The sequence below is a fragment of the Pundamilia nyererei genome, unplaced genomic scaffold, assembly GCF_000239375.1.
Source record: "Pundamilia nyererei isolate P.nyererei 1_Seehausen unplaced genomic scaffold, PunNye1.0 scaffold00017, whole genome shotgun sequence".
NCBI classification, from domain to species: domain Eukaryota; kingdom Metazoa; phylum Chordata; class Actinopteri; order Cichliformes; family Cichlidae; genus Pundamilia; species Pundamilia nyererei.
Window position 1 is genome coordinate 473,925 of NW_005187418.1, and position 11,472 is coordinate 485,396.

Consider the following 11,472-nt stretch of genomic DNA (forward strand, 5'->3'; position numbering starts at 1 on the left):
GGTCTGAGTGGCCCTCATCACTCTGTCCACTCACATATGGTCTCTGTACTCAGACCAAGTTCTTTTGCACTTCCAAGGAGTTTGTCCTCCAATGTGTGCCTCTGGTTTCTTCAGTTTGTTATTTATTCCTGCACAGTTGTTGTGGAGCACCCATGATGTCATGTACAACGACAATTAAGGCCTATTCTATTCTATGCAGACTCAAAGTCTCCAGCTGATCTGCAGCTACATGATCTGCTACAGTGATAAAGTGCTGCACTCCTTTCCATCCCTGGTGTTTCCATGGAGTGATCCCGCACAGCAGTCCTGAATGTTGGCTGCAGTCAGTCTGCTCTCTAGTGGACGCAGCATGTAACTACAGTAAGTGTTACCGTCTTATACAGTAACACTTATACGTCTTTACTATGATTGACAATTAATAATATTTGTAGTTTGTACGTTGTGTGTTAAACAGAGATCCCATTTCACCCAATTAACTTGCTGTGATTCTTTAATAATTATAATTATAATTAATTATATATAATAATTAGGAGATTATTAGGGTATCAATACTGAGCATTTGCTAATTTTTCTAGTTAACAAGTTTTTTTTTCTTGTAGATGGTTAGAGCAGTGAGTGTGAATTTAAACAGCTTTGTTGGAAGATAAATCGAGGTTATGCAACCAAGTAAGCACAAATGAGGAGGAAATCTTTTCAGGGATTTCAACTCAAAAATGCTGCAAAGGTGAGCAGAGCAACAATGCATGGAAATATACATCTGTGGTGTTTTGAGTACATTGAGTGCAAATGTCAGAATCAGAGAAACCCATATTATTCAACCCGTGTTATGTGATTAAAATTTTGAGTGAATTTCCATGTCCAAAAATCAGGCTCCAAAGACAGTTGAAAGGTCCTTTGGGAGATGGATAATGATTCTGTGACTGAAATTACTCTGTACAGTTTTGAGAGAGTTTTGTTTGCTTGTTAAAGATTTGAGATCTCTTTTACAAATGTAGATGTTTGTAGAGGGTGAAGGGTTGTGAAGTGTAGGAAACCTTTGATTGTTGCCCAATCCAAATCTTTGAATGAGATTAGAGGCTGTCATGAGCTTATCATCTGGAAATTGAAGCAAGACTACAGGTTTCCAATCTCAAGGGTTTTCCACCAAGCTGTCAAGGTGGAGATCACCGGGTTCTTGAAACACTTTAATGGAGTTTAATAGAAGAAGGATAAAGGATAGGTCTGGAAGTTTGACGCTGTTACAATCTATCCAAGAGTTGGGGGCTTTACTGAGATGAGTCCATCTCATGGTCTGGTTAGCTAGTATTATTAAAAATGAAGTGCCTGCAGACCCATTTTCTCTCTTGTACATGAGACATTGGGTTGCAATGGGACTACCTGTATAAATAACTGGAGTGACGTTTAGGTGAACTAAATCTGACAGTCTGGACGAGACATTTATAGCTCGGTACCTGATCTTGCCTGCTGGGAATGAGCAGTGTGGCTGTTGCTGTGCAGGATTCCAGGATTTCTCTGTTATTGGAAGAATTATTGATTTAAACCAGTTTATAGAAAGTCTGATATTTTTGTTGTTATGTAGTTTGTGGGTTCTTTTAGATACAGTAATATATTATCAGTGTCATGGTCCCTGTGTCTCACTCTCCTCTGGCTCCACCCACACACCTGTGATCGTTTCCTCACCTGCCGCTCACTAACCTGACTCTCATGGCCACTACTTAAGGCAGTGGCTCACTGCTTCTCATCGCTGGATCATTGTGCAACCTGCGTTAGTGTAGCTCTGGCTTAATTCAACTCTCTCATCTCTTGTGCTTTTCTAGCGCTGATCTAATCGTCTGTTTCTTGTATATAGATTACCCTGGACCTGTCCTTGTTTCCCTTCCTGGATTCCTGAGCGTGAGTGTTTTGGCAGAGTGGCGTGGAGCGAGAAGGAGCATGGCGTGTGTGATCGCAGTCGAGCGTGCATTACCCTTCCCTCCTTCCCGTGGACCCTTGGTGCCCTCTACCCTGCACACTGTATCTAACGCCTGGTGTTCTCTAAATAAACCCTTTGACTTTTATTCCAAGTTCTTTGAATCTGCACTTGAGTCTGTTTGGCCCACATGACGATCAGTGTAGAAATTAATTTTGTGTTGTAAACTAAATAGCTTTTGATGCTGAAATTTTCATGTACTAAAATGGCAAGCAGTTCTATGTGGTGACTGTATGTTTGCAGTTAAATATCCAAGTAGGAAGGACCACCAGAGTTTGTCAAAGCCTTTTTCTGCATTAATATTGCTGTTGCTTTGGCTGATGAGGTTGAACGGTCCTCTAACATTGTTTTTTGCTTCCCTCTTTGTATCTGTTTAGTCTGATTCTCTCTTTATGAAATGGTGTTGTATTTGTTTACGAAAGCATTACTTATGGAAAGAAATGTTGCTGAATTAAAAGAAAGCTGTGAGCATCACAGGAGGAAATTTTATCTTTATCACTTTATTATGTTATGACATGAATCAGAGATACCTGGAAGCCTGGAGGCAGACGACCAGGCCGACTGGTTGTAAATCTTCTAAAGGATGGAAATGTTTGCTCCCATGAATGTGACTGGATATAATTTAAGTAAATAATGTTACAGGAAGGCGAGGCCACTAAAAGGCTACTATCACTGACTGACCTGCTGGCAAACATCCAGACACAGAGACCTCGTTTCTATCCAGAGTCAGACCGTGATAAGAACAGTCACATGATCACATCATTTAGAATCGACTGCACTAAACACGATAAACATAAACAGCCAAGACATCGGCTGTGGACTCTGAGTTTTAGTTTGCTTTTATACATATTTAAAAGGAGATTATGAGGAGATTAATTAGAGACGGTTATCGATGGTTTAACTTACTCACGGTCCTGATGAAGCGTGCCGTAGCCTGGAGCTGTGAATAAATTGCTTGTGTCTCTGTGTCACGCACATGTGGTGAACGGGGTGAACAGACTGACACACTTATCAGGATGTGGAGTTTGTAAATGCAGGCGGGAGGATATCCCTGATAAAACTGCTACGCTTTAAATATGTCAGTTCACCGGTCTTTATTTGACTTGATAAATAACTACACACTGTCAAGTTTCATTTTTCATTTAAAGCCTGAACCATGAAATAATTACAAAAAAAAGTAAAGTTTTTGAAAGTGGAGGATTTATTCTAAAAAATAAAAAAATGTAATATTAACCTGTAAATATGTCTTTTAATTTACATCATATTCGCTACTTCTGCCTTTTTTTTTTTATGTATTGCTTGAAAATGTGTTGTGCAATTTATTTTGGGGTCATTTTTGGGGGAAAAAAACTACACTGATAATGAAAAAGACTGAAAAACTCAACATCATAATGTCAGACATCCTCACCACCAAACCAGAACACCTTCGGGGCACTCCTACTGCTATCCTGTGTAAAATATTAATAATAGGACTCACCATCTTAAACCATCTCCGGGGGGTTAGATTGACTCTGGAGGTCAGGTTATGGGATACAGCTGTTCCAGAGCCTCCAGATGTTTTTTGGCCCATTGTTGCCCTGCTAATCTCCACCAAATGAGACTGTGTGTGTCTGCAGGGGGCTGCAAACACCCTCACTGCTCTTCCTCCACATGCAGATACCATCCAATCATGTTCTCCGAATCACCCCAAAAACACACAAAAATACAAAAATACCAGAACTTCACTGCTCTAAAGTCTATGTATTGTGTTTCTGTCCTTCTCCTCCCCCAGTGGTTTCTTTGCAGCCGTTCTGTCACAGAGGCCTGATTCAATCTCCTCGCAGCAGCTGATGTGTCTGCTGCTTGAACTACAGGAAGCATTGATGTGGTCTCTGATCTGTTAGCGGCGGCCCTGTGGGATTTTGTCATTTTCTGGGCTGATTGACTTTCATGTCTTAAATGAAGGATTTGAGTCGTTCTGGACATAATGGATTACTACAGTAACTGAATAGGACTATTTAGTCCACCACTAAAGCTTGACAGCACCACTAACAGTCCCGTGAGTCCGCTCCAGAGGTCTCCCACGCCTCTGTTTGCATTTGGACTCCTAATAAGAGTTCTTAAGTGATTCAGTTTCACTCGGGGCCAGGCATATGTAATTTATTATCATGCTTTAATTTAGTCTAAATGAATGTAATGCGTCCTATGCAGCCTTCTCACATATAGGTTGTTTGTAATAAGCCCTGAAACAATCGTCAGTAAGTAAAAGCAAAATAATGTGCTCTAATTCTGCTTCTTCAAGTAGACTTGCATTCACAGCAGCTTCACAAGCCCTGAATCTGACATCTAAATCAATAATTTTGTTCTTGCAGCTCCTTCTTAGCCTGTTTCCCAGATCCCAAGTTACCTGCTGCCATAAAACTGGCTGCACATATAAATGAAACTTGCCTTCACAGCTCCATCACTTAGTAACATACTGTGCTGTTTTCTGATGCCTCTTTTTCCCCCAGTCTGTGGCTCCATGTCTCTGATTGTGTGTTGTATGTTCTTTGAAAGCAGAACTTCTTAACAAATAAAAATTTAACCATTAGAAAAAAAATATTGACAGCTCTCTCACAGACTTCGATATTTTCTTCTTCTAACCATCAACATATCTACACACCATTCCAACAAGACAAACACCCACATCATTACTTATTCCTTCAATTTTAAATGTGATCATTTTTTCTTTATTAACATGCTGAACATTTGATCTTCGAAGCTGAGCATAAGGATTTGGGTGATTTTGACCAGAGCCCAACGGTAATGGATCGATAGAGCATCTCCAAAAACGCAGCTGTGGTGGGGTGTTCCTGGTTTGCAATCATCAGGATCTATAAAAAAACAGTGGTGATGCAGCAACAGGGTCATGAGCAGCCAAGACTCACAGATGCACGTGGGGAGCTGCTGCAGCTCAAACTGCAGAACATTCATGCTGGTTCTGATAGAAAGGTCTCAGACAACACAGAGCATTGAAGTTTGTTATGTATGGGACTGCACAGCCGTAGACCAGCCAGCGTTCCCATGCGGACTCCCCATTCACTGCTGAAGGCACCAAAGATGGGCACGTGAGCAATGTCTGATCACCACGGCCCATCTTGTTAACATCTTGTTGCCAGATACTGCAGCACACCTTCAGGGTCAGGACTGTTTTGTTATATATAAGTAAATATAAATAATTAAGATTATATGAGGTGTTTTTGTGTTTTTGTGTGTGGCCTGGAGAGAGACTGCTGTCAGCTTGACAACTTGGATGATTGGAGGCATTAACAAATTATCAGATGACTGTGTTTTTTCTTCTTTTTGAACATCCCAGCTCTACCCCCCCCAGCCTCAGCTTTGTTAGTTCCCCGCAGCATCACTGCTGGATCAATGATGTCCAGCCAGCGTTGATACCCAAGGATAGGAAAGTCAGGATCAAAGCGGTAGTCATGGAAACAACCCCGGCCTGCTTCCACCCACAAATCGATGGTGTTGGTAGTAGTGGTGGGCTGGACGTGGTGAGGAGAACCCCCAGTCTTATCCGTCATTCGGGCGCAGACCCCATCATCCTCCGAACAACAGGAAGCAGAATTCCAGGATAGACGGGGAAGGACAGTCAGGAGAAAAGATGGTGAAACAGGCTGCTCGCGTCCACGCTGGGATGCTGTTTCTGGCTGTCTGCCTTCAGATGGAGGCTGCCGCTTCTGCTGCAGGTACGTTCAGCACAAATACAGAACATTTGAGACATGCGGCAGTTTCTTTGTGTTAAAAGTCAATTTTTGCTCTTAGAAGATCGTTGGGTTGTCTTTCTGTAATATTGCCTTATTTATCTGTAAATGTCTCTATAAATTGAACTGATTAATTCTCATGGAAACAGATTTTGATTTTGATTGAGAGCCAACGAGTACTGAGGATGTGTTTTCTAGAAGTACATTTAAAGAGCTACCTCAGCCAAACTGTGAAAGGAGCAGGAAATAGTTTTCACTGAGATCACTTTTTACATTTTGGCGGCTGTATGAAAGAAAAAGTGACTTGACCTTCTTCTTTTTTTCTGGGACACAGTGATAGCAGGATTTTTATTTTTCAAACTCAGGCTTACTGGTATTTATTTTTAGCAATTTACAATCAAATAGTTCATATTGGTGCACTTTCCTACATGCATTTGAAACTGGTCTCTCGTGTGCATGAGTAGTAGATTTATTTCTAATAATAAGTGCTGTACAGTAACAGTGGCTCTACTGTTACTGAGGTTTTTTTAAAACTCTTGACATCCACCTTTTCGCTGGGAATCCATCAGGGGTTAGGTTTGGGTTTTATTTGATGTTAAATATGAAGCTAAAGGGTAAATAAAAAAACAACTTTGGGTGTTTAAAACTGCTAAAACAATTATAAAAAAGAAGCAGATGTTAACCAAACACAACTGGTGGCGGAATAGGTAAATAAAAGCAGTTTTCTTCAAAGCTTCTAAGTCCAGAGAACAAAACAAAATATATGTGGGGGACATTTTTTAAAGATAAACACATGATTCAGACCAAATATTTTGTGTAAGCTCCCTAAGAAAGTGCAAAAATCAGAGAGACTGTATTCACTGAGTGAATCTTCAAATATGTAGCCAAACACACTATTTAAAATTCTGTTTGCTGTGGTTCTCTCATCATCTGGACTCTTTTGAGGATGGTCTCCTCTCCTTCAGACTCCTTTGAACATCACAGCCGACAGACAGAAGTTGACAGCGTGCTCTGTTTGTGTCAGCGTGGGGAAGAAAGTGTCAAATATTTATAATGAATCAGAAAGAGCAACTATACTTTGAGAATATGAATCGAGGCTCACATCCCTGCAGTTACAGTAACTCTGTGCTCTTGCAGAGGAAGGAGGGGTGGCGGGGGTGCACTGCGATGCAACCGCCTCAGCTGAGACAAAGCTTTAATTAAACATGACCCACAATCCTTCATTATCCAGACAGCGAGTGCAGCTGGGCTGATCAATGGCATGGATTTGGATGATACTACCCCACTATCTGCCCTAATAAATAACTCACACGCAGCTTTGTTTTATTTATGAAATGCATCCAATCCTTTAAATCCACCAGCTCCTTCTGCTTTCTCAAAAAAAAAAAAAAAAAAACCCAGGCATGGCGAAAGCTGAAGGAGCCCAGGATGGTGGCAGCAACGGGGACACCATCAGCCATTCCTTGGTCCTGGTGCAGCGTCTGGAGGCCCTCCTGATTCAGGGCAATGGAAGCGACGTGTCGCTGCGGGTGGAGACACCCAATGCGGACGAGGTGAAGGTGATCCAGGCCCACGCCCTGGTGCTCTCCCTGCAGAGTCCTGTATTTGAGGAGATCCTGCTGAGCCGCAACAGCAGCATGCTGGTCCTGAGAGAGAGCTCCGACTGTGCCTCTGTGTTTGACAGGTTTATCAGGTGAGGCGGGAACAGAGGATGCCCCTCCCCCCCAGCATCAGGGGAACATACACCTTTGTCCTTCAGGGTCACTTCAACTAAGTTTGATTGAGTTAGCACACCCTCTAGAGGGAGGAAGTGTGAAACTGCAGCTCTAAATATGAGCCCATCAATGATTACAATGTAAAGCAAATTGACTAATGAGGAAACTGCTGTGCTGTTCAGTAGCATCTGCTGTAGTGTAGCAGCACCGAGAAGCCTGCAACAGCAATCAATAAGCAAATCTATTTTTATCTCAGCTGCTAATGAGATTAATCAAAACATACATTACGCTTATTTTTCTTATTCTGCTTCGATTAAACCTTCTTGTTCTAAAGAGAACCACTTCGTTTTGATGTTAACTTAAGGTGTATTTTCTGTTAACTGCCTCTGGTTTGATGTTTGGATCATTAATCTGCTCATCCAAGTGCTTTTTCTTTAAGGAAAATTTAATAAATAACAAAAATAACTGGATTCGTGACTACGTGAGAGCACTCTGTGAGGGGGAAATCATCATGAAAGGAGGCCACTGTTCTGACTTTTTCTCATTCTCAGTCATTATCAACAAAGAATGCTTTCCAGCTGCTGGAGCAACAAGAGAGGTTTAGAGTCACCTGAGGTCACTATGAGGTCTTTAAAATGTTACGAATCCTGATGATTCAAGATTTTGTATGTGAGGAAAAAGGATTTTTAAGTAAATGATGGATTTAAGGGGACAAACGAAGGCTAACATTTCTCTGTGTTAACCTAAATTGGGATTTATTATTATTTTTTGCTGTCATTAAGTTAGTTTGCTAATACCCCTGTTCTGTCATACTTTAAAGCAGAGACTGTATATAAAAGATTCAAGCTGTGTCCCAAAACATAGGCCACATCCTTTGGAGGCTGCATTTGTAGACCGATTACCTCACTGCCAGGCGATGAAGGCTGTCCCAATTCGAAGGCTGCTCCAAACGCGGCCGAAAAATGCGTCCTTCATTCCCCCGAATTTGAACGATGGGTCGGGCTTATCCTTCGTGGCCCAACCTATCCCAGAATTGATAGCGCGGCCCAGCCAATTCCAGTTTCCAACAATGACGGCAGCTACTTAGTTTTAATATTACTCTAATTACACTTTCTGGGTCACAAATAAACTTTTAAATAAAATGCAGCTGTGTAAACTTGAAACATCTGCCGTTTATCAAGACATCACATATTTGCACAAGTGCTCTGATCGATAGCTATCCGGAGATTCAAGGGTCACTAGAGCCGGTGGGAACAGTGCCCCTCCCCCCCCTGCGGGTCTGTCGCTACTCATGTTGAACATGATATATAAGTCATTTAGATAACTTCAAAATGTTATTGGTTGGCTTTCTTCGGTGTTTTATTTGTTCCTGAGTAAATCGGTTTGGCTGAGATTAAAATTATCAGATTAGATTACATTAAATAAACTTTATTAATCCTCCGTGGGTTTCACACAGCTGAATAAACGCCAAACAGAAAACTGATTAAAAGTGTGAGATGGTTTAGAATTTACGCCAGTGTCCTGCTATATTTTAGATGGCAAGGAGCAGACAGCTGAGTTTATTAAACACCACTGAGACAGCAGTGACACAAATCTGAAGGCTAGACCCTCCCATTTCACAGCCTCGCACTTCCGGCGTTATCGGTCTTTGAAGGACCCGGCCCACGTAGACCGCGAAGGCCGGGTCCTCCGAAGGATGCGGCCTAGGTTTTGATATACTAATCTTTGGGAAAGTTACCCTCAGCCCCTTTGATGTGTACAGTTGGTTATTTAGTAAATAATGGTCCCAGTTACCTGCAACCGTATTAACAGAAAAAGTGCAATGTTATAATTATTGTATTAACTTAATTTTTCTATGATACCTAATTTGAAAGGTATCATAGTCAAAACCCTAAACCTAACTCTAGACTTATTGGCAGTGGATGCTAAGAGTTAAGATGTCTGCTATGAAAATGCAGCTTTTCCAGCTTTAGCATGAGTCTAAGAATGTCTAAAATACACCCAGCAGTGGTCATAGAGTCAGCTTCTCTTCTCTGTGCAGGTATCTGTACTGTGGGGAGCTTTCTCTGCGTCTGGACCAGGCCACTCCTCTACACAAGCTGGCCACTAAGTATCAGGTGCTGAGTCTCCAGCAGGGCATCACCCAGTACATGACCCAGAATCTGGCTAGGGACACCCCGTCAGGCCACGTGGCAGGCTGGTACGAGTACGCCCTGCAGGCCGGGGATGTGACTCTGAGGGACAGCTGTCTTCAGTACATGGCCTGGAACCTGTCGTCTCTGCTGCAGAGCGGCGAGTGGGTGACCATCAGCAGCCAGCTGCTTATGTCCCTGCTGCAGCGTTCAGACCTCATCCTGCAGAGTGAGATAGAGCTCTTCTCAGCCCTGGAGGCGTGGATTATCCAGAACGATCCGGACGGTTTGACGGCTGAGAACGCTTTGAGAGCTGTGCGCTACGCCATGATCCCCCCACGGGAGCTTTTCCTCCTACAAACCCAGTCCACAATCCTGGCTCGCTATCAGGAGTCAGTGCGTGACCTGCTCTACATGTCCTACCAGTTTCACTCAGCCTCGCCGCTGCAGATGGCCAAATACTTTGACGTGAACTGCAGCCTCTTTGTGCCCAGGAACTACCTGTCCCCAGTGTGGGGGTCCCCCTGGATCATCAACAACCCGACACGGGACGACCGCAGCATGAGTTTCCAGACCCAGCTGGGGCCCAGCAACCATGACGCCAACAAACGCGTGACTTGGAACGTCCTGTTCTCCCCGCGCTGGTTGCCCCTGAGCATGAGGCCCATGTACACCGAGACGGGCGCCATGCAGCCGACTCGCGTAGAAGGAGGGCGTCCTCGCATCATCATCACGCCTGCCACGTCCAGCACCGACTTTGCTGGAGTGAGCTTCCAGAAGACGGTGCTGGTGATGGCTCAGCAGCAGGGGAAGGTGGTGGTGAAGCACGTCTACAACTTCCACCAGAGCACAGAGGAAAACGGCGATTTCTTGGCCGAAGCTGACCTGTACCGCCGGACGTCTGAATATCTCATGGACAGCTCCCTGTTCCTCCATATTGTTGTGAAGCCACTGTACCAAACCCTCATAAGCACCAAGAATTAACCTCACTCCAACCCTCACTCATATCCCATCATGGAGACGTGGACCTGAGTCATTGGAGTCACTGAGCAAATAAAAAACAAAGATCCTGACTCAGGACTGCCTGACAGCATTTTGTGAGGGTAAAATCATAATGGAAAGATGGTGATAGTCTGTATTCGTCTTGTCCAAGTGCTGAAAAAAAACTCACTAGAGGACCAAACAGAAATTAATCTGCCACTGAAATTAGTCCCCAAGAAATGCACCATTTTATCCAGGCTGAAGAGTATTTAATAAAAACACAGCATCCAACTATCTGAGAAAATTACTGCACCATAAAAACCTTGGGTATTAAAGTTTAAAGTGGCGTGTGGGCTAACACGCTAATAATTTTGGTCTTTTTATGGGATTTATTGGCACTCAGGAAAATGCAGAACATCACCAGCTTCGTCCTTTATTCTTGAGGTTGTTCCTTTGTCATACACTGATTTGTTATTGGTGCTATTATACCCCATTTACACATAAAGGGGTCACAGCTGATATTCACTGCCCGGTGTGCACTGATCTAAAGCTTTGCTGATTAAATTATACCCTGATGTTAATGTTTGCTGATGGATTTTGTATTAGCTGTTTTTGTTTTTTTGATTATATTTTGTGTTGTTGTGAAATATGGTTGAAAAATTGTAGATGGCTCAATTTTTTAAATCAGTAAATTGTTAATTCAGTGCTTACTGGAAAGTAAATTGATTTTTTAAACATTTTTCTTCTACTTGTATGTTATAACTTATTTAGAAACCCAACCTGTACTCCTTCTCACCAATGTCGCAGCACCTCGTTAGCGAATCCATTAATGTGATCGATGCTGTTACTTACATCCACTGCTGCATTAATCAGTGTCGCCTGGTAATAAAGATTGTTTCCTAAGTTTTAAAAACTAAACCGAATATTGTCCTGATTGTCATCCGGCT

The 11,472-nt window shown here is 42.7% G+C and overlaps 1 protein-coding gene across 1 annotated transcript; it reads left to right on the forward strand.

The window, feature by feature from the left end:
* The first annotated feature begins 5,521 nt into the window (after positions 1-5,521).
* On the forward strand, positions 5,522-11,403 carry btbd17a (BTB (POZ) domain containing 17a). Its single transcript, XM_005725698.2, has 3 exons — positions 5,522-5,682; positions 7,099-7,390; positions 9,454-11,403. The coding sequence occupies exons 1-3, from the start codon at positions 5,598-5,600 to the stop codon at positions 10,526-10,528; spliced, it is 1,452 nt and encodes a 483-aa protein (XP_005725755.1). The 5' UTR covers positions 5,522-5,597; the 3' UTR covers positions 10,529-11,403.
* Positions 11,404-11,472: the final 69 nt, after the last annotated feature.